Below are 17,533 nucleotides of genomic sequence, written 5' to 3' on the forward strand. Positions count from 1 at the left end.
AAAGAGGTTCCCTATTTTTTTAGTTAGTGTTAATTTAATATATATAATTTTAAAATTAAAAGGTTTAAATTATATTTTTGTAATTATTATGTGTTAAAAGAAAAAATTTAGGACCATTTTAAACCTTTTTACTATAAGAAACCACTTTGCCAACAAAACCACTCTTTAAAACCGGAGAGTGTACCTCATTCTCAGAGGTGAGAGTGGTGAGGGGTGTTTTTGACCCAAAATACATAAGTTCAGGGTATAAGTGATCTCATTTTTCAGCTTTGGACTTTTTTGATACTTTGACACAAGTTTAAGAGTGAAAGTGATCCTTTATTCGAAAAACAAATAATTTGAATTGGTTGAATATTAATTTTAATTTTAATTTTTTTTGTCAAGGTCGAGCGGCACAAAGTTCTTTATCCATCTACTAATTTCTTCATTTGTTGAATTGTTGTATTTATAGAAAATTTATTTACACATCAAATTAATTTTGTTTGATTCGCTTAGATTCTAAAAGTTCAGTTTTTGCATTTTTATTGGTTTGATATCTGAACCCAGGAGAAATTCTTAGGTAGAGTCAGTTTACCACGTCATTCATGAACTAAACTTATCACATTATGACACGTCATTAAAATAATGGCATTATCGTATCAGTTTGCTCCTTAGAAGCTCTTAGCACTGTTGCACATAATCAGCGACTTAAGTAGCAATTTGCCCCTTCAACTTGTAATTAATAGGCAATTAACACATAAATTAACTTTGTTGGCAAATTAATACACGAACTTGGTGATTATGGGCAATTAGCCCATTTTGGCAAATTAACTTACAAGTTTAGGGGACACATTGCCAATTTAGGATACAATTAACTTACAAATTAAAAGGGCAAATTGCCAAATTGGGGCAAATTGTTCATAATCACTAAGTTCGTGTACATTTGTCCACAAGTTTAAGGGGCATATTGCCACTTAAGCCCATAATCAGCCAACTTAAAGTTATGTTAGATCATAAAATCTCAGCTAATATAACAAAATACCAATATTTCTTAAAATTATTATACCTTATAATTGAAATTCACTTATCTAACAAGCAAATCAACTGCAGCAATAAAAAAATTAGTATAAAAAATATATTTAAAAATTAATATTACTCAGTTTATTAAATATTGTTGATATTAAAACTGACGAAAAACGTAAACAGTCAAAATACAAAAAAAGTCAAAAAAAATTAAAATTTAAATATATAATAAATATTAAATGTAGAAATATAATGATGAAAAAAATAAAAAAAATAAATAATGTTGAAAAATAAGTAAGTATAGAAAATAATTATTTTTTTTAAGTATAAAAAGAAAAGAAATTGCTATAAATATTTTTTTTTGAAATGATAGAAAAAAATAAATATTATAAAAAAAACAGTATTTCATATAAAAAAAATCTCAATTTTTAAGACATGTATATTGTTATGTTAGGCGACATCAGCCAACTTCAATGATGCTAAAAACTAACGGTATGAATAATATAATTATTAAATTGAAGTCAGGAAACAATATGGATGTATATTAAAATTTTGGGACAATAATAAAAGAGAAAAAAATTAGGGACCATCAGAAAAATTATCCTAAATTTCCTGGCTACGATCTTACTTTTTAATTGTAATATAATATGACCGAGTCTAACTACGAATTTCTCTATGATCGAGTTAATTGTATTAATGACTAGAAAATTAGAAAATATGAGTATTAAATTTGAGTGACAAAATATCTAAGGGCAGTTATTCAAGTAGGTGAAAAGTCTAAAGCTGAGTAGCAGAGCTAAAGCTGAGTACCAAAATATCTAAGGGACCCTGCTTTTCCCAAAAAAGAAAAATAAATATCTAGGGAGCCTGAGAGGATAATCATTTTACTACTACATTAATTTACAGCAGTGTTTTGAGAATGAACCGGACCAGTCGGCTCGACCGCAAACAATAGATTATCCTGGTTAGATTCTTAACTAAAAATTAAAAATACAGTTCAACATTTGTAAACTCAAAAAACTGTAAATATTGAAAAATAATGAACCGAACAGAAAAAAAATTTAAATAAACTTTGTTCATTGCGTTATTTTTATAAATTTATTTATGTATGGTTTTGTCATATAGTAGACTAGACAAAGTCTACTTATAAATTTCTCACTAATTAGAGGATAAGTAAGTCTTCTCTAATTAGATATAAAAAACAGTCTTCTGAACCAATTCAAGTAGTAAGTGATTTGTTATTAGTTAAGGTTTTGGATTCGAATTTTGTGAATGCATCAAATTTCCGCTGACAGACTCATCCGCCATGCCATGTGCACGACGCGGATCGGATCCGAATTAGTCAGGACGGAGCCTTGAAAACTAGATGGACAAAAAAAAGTCTTCTGATATATATTCGAATAATATATAAATATTTAAATTTTTATTTAATTTGTTCAATAATTGAATCTGTGGAATTATAAGTAGATAGCTATATTAGTTTGACTACTGCTTTAATTTTTAAAATACATATTTATTTAAAAAAATAGTAAAAAAATTATTAAATGAAAGCTAATTGATCAACTATTATTTAAATTTGGATAATTACATATCTGGTCCATCTAAACAAAATACAAAATTTAATAAAAGTTATTTTTTACTAGAGCATGAGCTATCAAATAAAGTTTTTATTAGCAGATTTATACTTTTTTTATACAAATTACTCTTTGTCAAACTAAATCACGTGCTATCAAAATAATAACATTATAAAAAAAAAGTTGGTGAATGTATCCATTATAATTTTTAAACAAAGAGTCTTAAATTAATTTTTATAATCAGGAACGAATAATATTATCTCTGATTGTTATAATTATAAATTATAACTTCATCATTTTAGTCTCTAATTACATTTTTTTGTAATATATTTATTCTCTTTAATATTTAAATTATCATCCACAATAACACAAAACACTCGTATATTTGGTGGAACACATTGTAAAATGATGAGTTTAATTATTACAGAGATTTTACTTGCTTAAACCGCAGAATTCAACATGGACACTTCTTAATATGAAGAATAGGACTATTCTTAAGTTATATTAGATCAATTGTAGTCTAACCAAAACACAAGATTAAAATTAACTTTTATATTTAGATAAATTAATAAAAGTGAGATTTAATTTAAATTAAAAACCAAAAAAAATATTAAAAAATTGATAAATTTGAATTAGAAAGACTGGAGATGAATGAAAGTGATTTTTTTTTTTTGCATGGGTTTATAATAATACGTTATTTCATTAAATTTACCCAGTTGAAGTTAACAAAATTGATTTTAATAAAGCAACTACCCTAACTGGATTCAAATTTCTATAGAACTTATGCAATAAAATAATAAAGTCACGTCTGATCTCTGAAAATAAGGCTTCATCTAATCTGCATCGAATGGATATTCAATTTGACAGTGTTATGGTTTTAGTGCACCTAGGAACTAACGGTAACTAAACATAAATAAAAGAAAAATATAAACGTAAAGGGCTATTCTTGTAGTATTTTGGAATGAGAATATTACTCTTTTTTTCAACTAAAGTGAACTCCCTCTACTTACTAAATATTACACAGAAACGAATCGACTTACAAATTATTCAAATTTAATTTAAGTAAAATATTTAAAATAAGGTCAAATTACCTGAATCAATAATAAAATTTAAACTAGATAGTCAAGTCAATTAATCGGATTCAAATGTCAAAATAATCAGTTCAATAGATCTATAAATCTAATTAAATTTTAATTTATAATTCACGTTTATATTAAAAATAAATTTAAAATATTTATATGTATATAGTTAAACTAAATTTGATCAACCAACACAGCTGAACTTAAATGTTATAAGCATTAGACCACATTTTACAGAAATGGGAGATTAAAAATATCTCGCAAACACTCTCTTTCTTCAATTATTAAAAAATATCCAAACCAATCAAACATAGTTTTAATTATCGTACAAGGTCGAATTTGAATTTTTAAAAATAAACTCTAATGAAATAAAAACCGAATGATGGGGAAAAAACAAAGAAACAGCATAAGAAAGAGAAAAAGTAGAAAAGAGAGTGAAGAAAAACACTCTCTATGAGTGACTGAACTTGTGTTGTGTTGTGCCCACACATTGCAGCTGTCTCCAGCCCATTTCCCTCCCCTTTTCTCCACTACCCTTCACTCCCCCCATCTCTTTATATACCTCGCACCACCCTCTCATATCCACCCACCACCACCTCCGCCACCGCTGCCGCCCCCCCTCAGCCCCTCAGCTCAAAATGTTGAACCATTTCTTCATACTAAGTCTTGGGTTCTTCATTTTATTCAGCAACACTCACCATGTCTATGCTTCAAACCCACAGATTCAAACCTTAACCACCAAACCAACCTACATCAACCCAAAGCTCCCGCCCCGGACCCTCTCCACATCTAAAAAGTTCGAGGGCTCGTCGGATTTAGTCCAGCTCCGGTACCACATGGGCCCGGTTCTCTCCTCCGCCCCTATCAACGTCTACCTCATATGGTACGGCCGTTGGGCTAACTCCCAGAAGCTCCTCATCAAAGACTTCATCAACTCCATCTCCCCCACCACCCCTGCCGCCAAACCCTCCGTCTCCGACTGGTGGCAGACCGTCTCACAATACACCGATCAAACCGGCGCCAACATCTCCCGCTCCATCCTCATCGCCGGCGAACATACCGACACAACTTACTCTCACGGAACCCACTTGACCCGTCTCTCCATCCAGCAAGTGATCGCCACCGCCGTGAAATCCGCTCCATTTCCGGTGGATCACAAGAACGGAGTCTACCTAATCCTGACTGCCCAAGAGGTGACCGTTCAGGAATTTTGTCGAGCAGTTTGTGGGTTCCATTACTTCACATTCCCCTCCATGGTGGGCTACACATTACCCTACGCATGGGTCGGAAACTCCGGGAAGCAATGCCCGGAAGTCTGCGCCTACCCGTTTGCAATCCCGGGTTACATGGGCGGCGGCGGGCCGGGGGCGTTGCAACCGCCGAACGGCGACGTGGGTGTTGACGGGATGATCAGCGTGATAGCACATGAGCTTGCGGAATTGAGTTCGAACCCGTTAGTGAACGCTTGGTATGCGGGTGAGGACCCGACCGCTCCGACTGAGATCGGCGATTTATGCGAGGGGTTGTACGGGACAGGTGGCGGTGGTGGGTACATTGGGCAGGTGATGAGTGATAGAAAAGGACGGACTTTTAATATGAATGGTAAAAATGGGAGAAAGTTTTTGGTGCAGTGGATTTGGAGCCATGTGTTGAAGGCATGTGCTGGTCCTAATGCTCTTGATTAAATTTTTAGATGTTTGTAAAATTTACTTAGTTTAAAAAACAAGATATATTATGGGGTTTTTTTTAACTCAAGATTCTATGCTTTTGAATCTTGAAATAGGGATAAGTTGATGACATTTATCGTTCTCCTCATTTGTTAATTTTTTTTTAAATATTTTTATAGTTAAATTATAGTTTTTAGATGTAAAAAGAAGAGTTTGGACTTGTGTTATTTGATTTCATAAAATGTATATTATTTATAATTTGTTTTTGTTTCAAACACCTATGAAATTTTAAAATGATTTCATTATGCTCCTCTTTTAAATAATGACTTAAGTAGCAATTTGCTATTCAACTTCTAAATAATGGAGTCAACTGTTTATAATCATTAAGTTCGTGTCTAATTTGGGCATAAAATTAATTTATATGTTCGTGCCTAATTTGGCCATAAAATTAATTTATATGTTAATTGTCATTGCTTATAAATTAAAGGGGTAAATTGCTACTTAAGTGTTTAAGTAATTACAAGTGTAGACTTAAAACAATAAACTTACATTGGTTGTGCCATACCATATTTACAAGCCAATGAGCATTTGCGATAGAAAATCTTCTAATTATCATTTAATTTTTTTATTATCACTTTTTCCACATGGCTAACGCATCATTGGCTTGTTGCACGAATGACATGGCGGAACGGTTGCGTGCAATAATTTTTTACATTAGAATATAAACTCTTTAATTGCAGATTGCCTTATCAATTTAAAAAGAAAATAACTTCGTAATTGTGCTAGAGTTTTAATTCTTTAAGAAACTTGTAACGGATAAGCCTGAAGCATCGCCAATAATTGAATCGGTCTAAAATGTTTAATAATTAACCTGAAATAAAAAAAATTATCTATACCCAAGCTATACATTACGTGTAAATTTAGATATTTTCCTTTTTTTTTACATAGAGAGTTTTCTCTTGCTTAACCCTTTCTGTCAATAACTCTAGTAAGGCTGAGGGTTGGCTACATGAAATTATTTTGTTTGGATTTTGATATAAAATTATTTGTTTGGATTTGGTATGAAATTATTTTGGTTGGATTCTTTGCTTGAAAGTTATGACCTGGATGGGATTTTATTGTCATTCCCAAGTGATAATTTAAGTGGACTACTATTTACCGCCCTAAATTACTACTCACCGTCCAAGTTTTGACTGAAATGCCCCTATCATATTTCCAATTCAAAAACAAAAAAACAAAAATCCTCTCAACTCAAAAATTTCTCAAACTCAACCTAAAATAACGACGATAACCGGAACCGATTTATGTCGCAATCGACGGGAGATAAAAGACGGAAACTTCCGTTAATTAATTTTTTTCGTTTCTAACTGTTTTAATAAAAAAAATATTAAGGGCCATGTGCACCATCACCTGGCGATGGCGATGGTGCACTGAGGGACGATTGTCCCAGTGGACCATCGCCAAACAACGGCGATGTCGCCTATGGGCCATCGCCAGACGATGACGATGGCCCATAGGCGCCATCACCACTGTTTGGCGATGGTCCACTGGGACAATCGTCCCTCGGAGACGATTGTCCCTGTGCACCATCGCCATCGCCAGGCGATGTTACAGGGCCATCGCCATTGCCGGGCAATGGCCTTTAAAAAAATAAAAATAAAATTCTTTTTTATTAAAACAGTTAAAAACGAAAAAAATTAATTACGGAGGTTCTCGTCTTTTATCTCCCGTCGATTGGGACATAAATCGGCTCCGGTTATCGTCGGGATTTTAGGTTGAGTTTGAGAGATTTTTGAGTTGAGAGGATTTTTATTTTTTTGTTTTTGAATTGAAATTATGTTAAGGCATTTCAGTCAAAACTTGGACGGTGGATAGTAATTTGGGACGGCGAATAGTAAACCCCCTAATTTAACCATACAAAATTCCCTGTTTACCATATTTCTGCCTCATGATCTAAAGGAAAAGAGAAACAATAAAATGAATTCCAATAAAAGAAATGATAAAGCGATGTATAAAATTGGCGGTGTTCATTGTTTTATGTTCATTTTTGGACACTTGATATGAAAATCTTTATTATACACAGCTTCATAATCATAAAGGCCAAAGCATCAACGTTTGCCTCAAATGCAAATTTAAATATCTGCATGTTTTACCTTTTTTTATTGGGTCCCTATATTTTTATATTATCTAAATTGGATTTTATGATTTTATTTTTGGTCTAATAGTGAAGAAAAGCCAAAACTTTATGACATAGTGCAATTTATACCAAATTTTTAATTTTTGTAATGATAGACAAATTGCATTTTTTTTATTAGAAGAATAGCTATTGTCAAACTTATAACAAAAAAGTCTAATTACTTAAAAAAATCCCACCTTAATTTTTTTTTCATATATACCATGACCTTGTTAAAAAGTCATTTGTTCCCAATTTTAGGTTTTTAGGTTTCATCTCTACCCAATACAAAAATATAATTAATAATTTAATAAATTAAAAGATGAAAAAATTAAAAACAATTAAATAAAAGGTTATATCAAACGTCTAATTAGTATGTTAATATAAATTGAAGGATTATCTTAAACTTTTTTCTAATTGAAAAGAGGCACTTTTAGTATTTTTGGGTAGAGATGAAACCTAAAAACTCAAAATGGGTACAAATGACCTTTTTTTACAAGGTCAGGGTATAAACGAAAAAAAAAATCAATATGAGGTTTTTTTAAGTAATTAAGCCTAACAAAAAAATCCAAGTTTGGCTATTATTATAGCAACAAAAAAAATACAATTTGGCTATTATCATAAAAAGGGGCAATGTCATAAAAAATTTACTAACTTTATACTTTTTCTCATTTTTAACCACGCAGTTTAAAAATCGTCATTTTCATATACCAACTACCATTTTTTTCTCAAATACATACACCGTTCAAAAATCCGGCGAAAATTATTGACGTGTCACTATCTAATTTGTTAAGGCATGTCGCTATTCATTTGTCAACTCAACAATTTTTACCGAATTTTTGAACGGTGTATGAATTTGAGAAAAATTGGTAGTTCGTGTATGAAAATAACGATTTTTAAACAGCGTGATTAAAATAAGAAAATGTGTAAAATTGGTGAATTTTTATAACATTAACCCTTATAAAAATTAAAAGTTTGGTTGAAATTGCAACAAGTTGTAAATATTTAACTTTTTCCATCAAACCTTTATCTTTAATAAATTTAAATTGTTTTTCCCACATCAAGTCAATATGAAAGAGATTTTATACTTTTATTGTTTTAGTAAAACTAAATATTTATATTTATTCAAAAATTAATAATCTCTAATTAATCAACTTCTTCACCTTTTAATAATCAATAATTAGATTATTTGATAATAAAATGTAGTTGTATTTATAAAGGTAGAATTAAGGTTAGCATTAGGTCTTAGGTGTTAACATTAGTTTAGAATCTCAGGTTACTTATTAATTAAAGGCTTAATATTGTAAAAAATCACAAATTTTAGCGTGTTTTGCAAATTTAACACAACCTTTTCATTTTGGCAAATTAATACACCAACTTTCAATATTTTGCAATTTTAGCACCGATAAATTTTCCTCAGAAAAATAGAGAAAAAGATGATGTGTACACCAGAATAACTACTGTTCCGACGTCCATATCAGCATTTTACTGACGATCGGTGCTAAAATTGCGAAAAATCAAAAGTTGATGTATTAATTTGACAAAATTGAAAGTTTATGTTAAATTTGCAAAACATGTTAAAGTTCGTGATTTTTTACGCCATTAAGCCTTAATTAAATTCATATTAATTAGTACATGCCACGAAAAAAAGTGGTAAACGGACTGTTTTAGTTTGTGAAAGTGTTAAAAGGCCTATAGAGCTATTAAGGTTATGTTTTGAGCAACTTAGTATGTCAATGCTAAAAATTGTTCCATAAACTTTTAAGGCATTGTAATTTGTCATGTTTCTTAGACTTAAATCATCATCCTTTAGACTTTTATAAGTTATTTGCAATAATTACGCTTTTATCCTTCAAATTTATCGCTACATAAAGATCTAGTCCATTTGAATTCTAACAAGCAAATCACTAGCTCGTCACTTGGACGAGTGTCTCTGAAAATCACCATCAGACGTTGTATTCATTTATCACTTTTCTATTTGTCCAGAAAAAAAAGGTGTCTAAAATTAATTTTTTTATTTTAGATAAAAGGTGCAAAAATGACCCTCATGTATAGCCCGAGTCTCTTGTTGGCACCTTATGTATTTCGGATCTTAAATATGACCCTAACGTCTTAAAAAAGTATCAAAAAAACACTATAAACTAACGGAAGTTAGTTTTATTGTTAAGTGTGTGTTGTGTCAATTCATTTCCACACATAAGCATTAAATTAATTTGACACATCATCACTCACACATAATTAATTATAAAAATAATGATTAAATATTCCAATTAACTTTAATTATTCTTAAAGTAACTCTGATTAACCTAAAATGAGCCCACTTAACCTAAACTAACTCTAAATCACAACCTTTACCCAGCCTCCGCCGCCCTTCAACACAACCTCCTCTTTCAACACAACCTTCTCCTGTTTCAGATTGCTCCATGTACCTTCAATACAACCTCCCAGCAAGAACCAACTCCTTAACGTCTAATTTCCGAACGAAAACCGCAACTACAGCCGTTGCAGCACTGGATCCAAGCTACACTTGCATGAGTTTCGCAAAACTCGGAGATCGATATCTCACCCGGATGAACTCAGGAATCGATGGTGACGAAAACAAAGTTTCCGAGTCTGTCTACTGCGCATCCTAAGAAGACGAACTTGGGACCCAAACTGCAGATGGTGGCGGGTGCGAAGGACTTGACGGAGGTGAAAACAGATTCGCGTTCAGTTGTTGTGGTGATGGTGGGTAGACAAGTTGCAGCGGAGGAGAGGTGATGGATTTGTGCTGTGTATTGGGGATTTTCAATATTGGATTCTTAATTGATGGTGTGTAGAAAAGTTTCTAAAATGGATTTTTCTATCAATTCTGTTTTAATTTCTGTGTTGAATTAATGTATTGGGATTGAATTTACACATGGTGAATAAATATGTTTCAAATATGTGGAATTTAAAGAGGAATTTTATTTTCAAGTGAAATCTGTTGTTGTGTTTAGCAAGATTGGATGGAGAATCAAGTTTAAAATTTTAATGTAAATTTGACTTGGGGAAAGAATGTCCAGATGAAGAAAAAAGGCTGAAGATGAAGATAATGTGGTTTTAAGGTTGTTTGATTTGCTGATTTGGACAAAGTAAAAGGCGGCGATTTAGAGTAAATTTAACTTAGTTTAGGTTAATCAGGGTTATTTAGATGAATTAGAGTTAATTTCAAAATTATTAAAGTTAATTAGGATGTTAGTTAACTATAATTAATGCTTATGTGTCATATTAATTTAAAAATGATGATGTGTTCAAATTAATTTAATGCTTATATGTGCAAATGAATTGACACGTCACACACTTAACAATAAAACTAACTTCCGTTAGTTTGTAGTGTTTTTTTGATATTTTTTTAAGACGTTAAGGTCATATTTGAGATATGAAATACATGAGGTGCCTTTTCTCCTTTGTTTTCTCCTCTCAAATAGAAAACCCTAGCCGTCAAGCGTTTCTCCTTTGTTTTTCGCTTTGGCTGCAGTCAATGGTTTATTTTTGCCGTTGGCGGTAGCCATTTATTTTTTATTGCTTTAGAATTAAATAAATGACCGACTCCTTTTCATCTTTTTTATTTTGGTTGGTAAATCTATCGACGAGGCGCATCAATTTCAATAGATATACAAATAAAAAATCAGAGATGGATCAAACCCTTTCAAGATTGAAGATGAAATCGTTATAGGTTATATTAGTTTTTTTTATAACTATTTTACAGTGATTGTCTTTCTTTTTTGAAAGTTTTGTTGTTCTTTCTATATGAAAGATTTGTTGTTTTTTATGAAGAGTTTGTGAGTCTTTTGTTAGACAGAAAAGGATTGGATCTTATTGTGTTAGAGCGGTTATGTAATTTTGATTTTGTTTTGTAAGGCGATCTGCGAATCAAGATTTATATCTTGTTCCATGTCAGGTCATTGGAAACGGTTGTACCCTTTCTGAATTCTTACACCTGTAACTGCTCTTTATTATTAATGAAAGATTATTCGATTGTCAAAAAAAAAACATGAGGTGCCAACAAGAGACTCGGGCTATACATGAGGGTCATTTTTGCACCTTTTTCCTTTATTTTAAAGATATATTTCAACTAAATAAACTACGAGAAGTTTATTCATATTTTGACATAAATATTAAGTTTAAAATTGAACCTTTTTCTTCATTTTTTTGTCAAAGGCTAAAACTTTCATTAATAATAATGAAAATTATATAAATGAACGGTTCTTCAACAATCTGAAAGAACTATTCTAAGATAATGATGAGTGCTGTAAATACAGCTGTAACTACAGTCATCGATTAGAGCTTTTCTAACCATCAAAAAATTACCTAAATACATATAAGATTCAAATATTGAACTACGATCTTGAAACCGCTCGATCCAGAAACTTTAAGTTTTTCAAGGCTCATCTCCATTATAGATCCCAAAAGTTATCTAATAAGATAAGAACAACTATCATAGAAAAATTATTAAAAATAACTCAAATTTTTTTAAAAGACTTCTTTTTTAGTTTGAGATATAAATCCAATCAAGAAATATTTTAAACTTCTTAACCGGATTGAAAATCCTTCAAAACAACACAAGAAAAAGAGAGATAACTCTCTCATTAGATTTGGAAAAAAAATCACTAAATGAAGATGACGTAGGTTTTCTGATCACCACTAGATCTAGGATTTTTCAAACATCTAAAATGAGAGTGTCATGTGGAGTTTTATTAAACAGGAAAGATAAATATTGAGAGTATGGAGGAGGTGGTTTTCCGGCTAAGAGGCCGAAACCACCTCCTCAAAACTATGGGATTAGTTTTGTGGGTTTTAGAGAGAAGGGAGAGAGTTTATTTTTTAGAGAGAGAAGTAATCAGTAACTGGACAATCTATTTTGAGTAGCCATTTTTTCCTCATTTTTATCCCTTGTGTGATATACAATTGATTGATGACTATAACTATTTGCATTACATTTGGGGAAGGGTTTTAATATACATTTAATTCCTTTTCAAATGAAAGGTTAGTACTTACAATTTATATTTATATTTATGAGATGATGGTGAGCAAATTCTTGTCCTTTTGTCCAGGTGGGGATATAGTTTTGAGAGGGCACATCGAAATTAAAACAAAAATAAAGTTTATAATTGAAAATTTGTGTTCAACAGCTAATATTGGGACCCTCATATAAGAACCACCTAAAAGGTTAATTATTGCCCTTATTTTTCAGGTCATGCCTTGTTGCTTTGTGGTGGGGGCGGTCCCTTTTAGTGGTAGGTAGGGTAAATATTAAAGGTTTGTTCTTTTATGCTAATCGATTGTAGACCAAAGGTATAGTTTGAAATCTAAGGATTTTATTTTCCACTTTTAAATTTTAATTTTTATAAAAAAACTTACTATACGAGCACAAAAATCCACCGCTAAATAATTGTATTTTTAACGAGCTATAATGAATTGTTTTCGAACGTTACATTGTAACTTGTTACTCTTACCATTTCTAAAGAGAAAAACTTATAGGCACCGTTTGGATTGATGGATTTTAAACGATGGATTCTAAACAATCAATGGATTTGGACAAAATCCATCGTTTGCCTCAAAAAAAAGTTAATAGAATCCATGGATTTATAAATTCCCTCATTTTCTACAATCCATCATTTTTGAGGGTTTTGATTTCCCACCTACTAGGTGGGAAAGTCCAAATCCACCATTTTTTATGAATGATGGATTGTTATATTATTTATTTTTTTCCATAAATAATATTAAAAACCATTGATTTTATTTTCAATCCAAACGATGGAATTTTAAAATCAATGGATTTAAATTCCATTGATTTAGAATCCATCGATTTTGTTAAAATCTATGGATTTTAAAAACCCTCAATCCAAACGGTGCCATAGTTATTTTCAGATTTACTGTGGATTTAGGAGCTATTATTCTCATTCTTTAGCGCCGGTTTCAATTCACAATTTTGGATCGTGACAAGATTGTTGTGAGATATTTTTTTATTAACCAAAAAATAAGGTTGGGAAAATATCTTCAACAAAAAAACAAACCCTTTCAAAAAAAAATTAAAGATAATCTTTTTTTATTTAACTTCAAAAAGCAACCTACTTTTTAACTTAATTAATTAATTAATCAATAAAAGTGATTAGATAATAAGTATAAAAATGAAAGAAAATTTGCATTTAAGTACGCAAAATTGCAATTTGACTTCTAACCTTCCCGAAAAAATCAAATGGTGAAACTCTAAAAACATTCAATTTAATTCAGTTCAAATCAAATTACTCTTAAAAAATCATCTATTTTAAGTTGGACGATTTTTCTCTAACTATTATCATTGGTCATTAGCGTATCCTTAAAAATCTGCATAAAAATTACAGTGTTTACAACTAAGCCTTGTTTAATTATGGCAAACTTTTTAGAATATTAGGTATTTAGTTATAATATTTTCCAATTTTTAAAACTAGCAAATTGTTTTTATAATTTTTCATATTATAATTAATGGAAGAACACAAAAAAAAGCTTTTTATGATTTTTTTTAATTAAAAGCAGCATTTTGAAAACATAATTCTCCAACTAAATTTTTTATCTAACGATTTCAAAAACTATTGTACACTTTAATTTAGAAATACAACAACGTTACAATTTGTTCATTCTATCAATAATTGCAAAAGAAATGAACAATTACATGTACGTTCAAAAAACACTTGGACCGGCACCGAACTGCTACTTTGACGGTTCCATAACATTTGTAATTATGGCTCATAAAATCAAACAAAATTAAATTAAATTTAAGTTCTATAAAAATTAATTAGAATTAAAAATAAATGTAATGTAAGTGATTGGTTAATTATATATATAAATATATATATATAGTAGATAATTTAAAATATATTTTATAAAAATATCGGTTTGGAATTGGAACTGTTGATGCTTCCGTTTTCAAAAAATGTTAAACCGGTTCGAAACCGGTCTCCCATGTTGTTTAGCACATGTTTTTTTTATATTTAAAAAATATTTATTCTAAATAGTTAAAATTTAAATTTTTTATAATATTTTCTAAAATTATACATCCAATGAAAACAGAAGATATGAGAAACATTATACTATTTCATTCAAAAAAATAAAACAATAAAAAACACTCAGCAAACAATCAAAATTTTGATTTTTTAATTTGTTTTAAAAATAAAAAAAGAAAAAAGAAAATTAAAAAAAGAAAAAACAGAACTCCGAGCCTATCTCAATTTATTTTGTTGTACGTATCCAGATGTTGTCTTTATACTCCCTCCGGTCCATAATATTTGTCGCATTTGGCTGACACAAGAATTAAGAAAACAATTAATATGTCTTAATTTATAAACATTTTTACTAAATTAACCCTAGAAACTTGTTTACATTTATAACTACCATTTTCATTTGTTTATTATATTTTTTCAAAAAATTAATGGGGGGCAAATATGAAAAGATAGCAATTAATTCTCTCTTAATATTATAACATGACAAATATTATGGGCCAAAACAAATTCTCAAATACGACAAATATTATGCACCGGAGGGAATAGTACACATGGCATCTGAAAAGTGTATAAACGAGGCAAACATGCACCATATAAATGTGCATGTGTCATGCGACCCGCTCTCAGTCTGAGTTGCATAAGAAGGATTAAACTGTCCAATTTTTTGTATTCACATAGAAATGGCTGATATTAAACCTAATGGTATGGCCTGTAATGAAGGGTGCGGATGCCCTGTTCCTTGCCCCGGTGGTACAGCTTGCAGGTTGCTGCTGTTATCAACATCATTATATTTTGTTACTAGCTTTATGAAAATTGTTTGGTTGGATGCAGGTGCTCAACCATGAGAAGTGGCGCGGGAGACGGGCACAAAAAATGCGGATGCAGGGAGCATTACGGGTGCAATCCGTGCTCGTGCGCAAGGGCGTCGGAGACGGTAGGAGTTGGGAAGGCTAATTGTAAGTGTGGCCCTGGCTGCGCCTGTGCTACTTGTGCCGCTTAACTGCTTCAATCCCCTCGGATCTATGTATAGTGTACAGTACTAGAGTCACTCTCTAGCTAGTTTTCAGCTAGCAGATCTATAAAATAAAATTTGGTTTTGTAATATATTTATGCATCATACTTCTTATTCTAATTAGACGAGATAGTTATGTGTATGCCTAGCATCAGAATCGTTTGGGCCTCCAACTTATACGCGCACTGAAAATTGGGATTAAAATGAGAAATTTTATTTTTTAATGTTACACTAATTGTAAGTGTTCATTTCATATATTATAAATATAGCATTAACTTTTTGTTCTATTCTCTAATCGTAACAATTACTAATTCAACAAAAAATCAATAAAATCCGTAAATAAGTCATATGATTTTTTTATATTATTATACTCCCTCCGTCTCAATAGAATTGTCCACTTTGAGAAATTTTTCGTCTCAAAATTTTTGTCCACTTTTAAAAAATAAATAACTTTTACACTCATTTTCCTATATTATCCATATTTAAAATCCACTAATAAAAATAAATTGTAAGTGAACCCTATATTAAATAGGGGTATGATAAAAAAAACAAAGAAAAGTTTATAAAAATCATAACAATAATTGATTTTCTTAAACTGTGTGATAAAGGTAAAGTGGACAACTCTATTGAAACGGAGAAGGTATCTGAAACATAAAATCAATAAGAAAACAAAAATAATCTTTAAGAGACCATAAAAACTTATTCAAAGAAAACGTCGATTTGGTCCTTTGGCTTGAATTATGATCGTTTTTCCAACAACATTTCCATCTGCAGATGACATAATCCCAAAACATGTTAGCACACTTGTATGATTTGCTGCACAAAAGCACGAGCACACCACACCATGCACCCGTTCAATGGGCCGAATACCTGTCCAATTTGGATTAGATTTGAACACTTAAGAAGAAATTACACCCTATACATCAATTTCCCTAAATGTATACATTAATGACTCAACATATTAAAAAGTGCAGAATTCTCTCATTTACTTTAAATACTTTTCATCTATACCTCATTATAATTTATGTCCCCTTTTTACCCTTCATTACTTATTCACATTACCCATTAACTTTCCTCAGACCTTATAATCCAACATAATGACTGGATAAATGACGACTACCAACCATACCACTGAGGTCGCCGCCATTGGAGGAAGGAGATGACGGTCGCCATCCATAGCCTACGCTCCAATGACCGTCGTTTATGTTCCGATGACTGCTGTTTTAGTGAAAATTTGGATAATTTCAAATCAAATCTAAAAGATTATTCATCTTATGATGATAACAACGATGGAGGAGGAGTTGCAGAGCGCCGCCGCTGAAGAAAGGAGACGACGGTCGTTTAATAGTTGTTGTCTTGTCGTCACCGCTTGGTGACTGAAAATCTCCAGTTACTCGCACAAGAATTTGTTTCTTGGATTATTCAAAGAATTGGGGCTGGTTGGAGTATACCGTTGGTGGAGATGAAATGAAATAATCACTGCAAATATGAATCTCAATTCTCTGTTCTTAATACTCTTATTTTAGGCTTTATAAATGTTGGAATGGGTCATGAGAAATTGAATATTATGGTTAGAATGGGGGACGTGAGTCATGCCAAGTTCATTAGTAGTTATAATTTTTTGGGTAATAATTAGAATGAATTAGACATGATAGTACATAATACTCCTATTACAATTTCTTTTTCCTAAAGATGGACAACTTATTCTCAACCGTAAAAAAAATTCTAATCAACTCTTAATTATTTAAAATTTATAATTAATTAATAAACTTCAAATCAACTAAACATCAATTAAATGTCAACCAAATGTCAACCAATTGTGTTTTTCTTCCGCGACACAGCTTAAATTTTTTATTGCCATTGTCCCCCCTTTTAAAGTCGACAAGTGCCGATTTGGACTTTTAATGAGTTATGTTTAATCTGTTGAAACTCTTCTTTAGTAATTTGACAAATTTTAAATTCAATCAAATATCAACCGAAAATCAACCAAATGTCAACCGAAAATCAACTAAACGTCAACCGTAG

At 31.1% G+C, this 17,533-nt stretch overlaps 2 protein-coding genes across 2 annotated transcripts; both read left to right on the plus strand.

Moving 5' to 3' along the window:
• Positions 1-4,098: 4,098 nt before the first annotated feature.
• On the plus strand, positions 4,099-5,464 carry LOC126682323 (protein EXORDIUM-like 5). The gene has a single exon (XM_050377968.2). The coding sequence runs from the start codon at positions 4,294-4,296 to the stop codon at positions 5,338-5,340; it is 1,047 nt and encodes a 348-aa protein (XP_050233925.1). The 5' UTR covers positions 4,099-4,293; the 3' UTR covers positions 5,341-5,464.
• A 9,595-nt stretch (positions 5,465-15,059) lies between these two features.
• Positions 15,060-15,686, plus strand: LOC126680334 (EC protein I/II-like). Its single transcript, XM_050375456.2, has 2 exons — positions 15,060-15,259; positions 15,328-15,686. Exons 1-2 carry the CDS (start codon positions 15,177-15,179, stop codon positions 15,494-15,496), a joined length of 252 nt encoding a protein of 83 aa, XP_050231413.1. The 5' UTR covers positions 15,060-15,176; the 3' UTR covers positions 15,497-15,686.
• Positions 15,687-17,533: the final 1,847 nt, after the last annotated feature.

Source organism: Mercurialis annua, linkage group LG5, assembly GCF_937616625.2.
Source record: "Mercurialis annua linkage group LG5, ddMerAnnu1.2, whole genome shotgun sequence".
Classification (NCBI taxonomy): domain Eukaryota; kingdom Viridiplantae; phylum Streptophyta; class Magnoliopsida; order Malpighiales; family Euphorbiaceae; genus Mercurialis; species Mercurialis annua.

Bases quoted from the DNA above. Each gene is read 5' to 3' on its own strand.
- LOC126682323 (XM_050377968.2), top strand. From the start codon at position 4,294: ATGTTGAACCATTTCTTCATACTAAGTCTTGGGTTCTTCATTTTATTC.
- LOC126680334 (XM_050375456.2), top strand. From the start codon at position 15,177: ATGGCTGATATTAAACCTAATGGTATGGCCTGTAATGAAGGGTGCGGA. The intron at 15,260-15,327 runs GTTGCTGCTGTT...GGTTGGATGCAG, and splicing joins CCCGGTGGTACAGCTTGCAG to GTGCTCAACCATGAGAAGTG.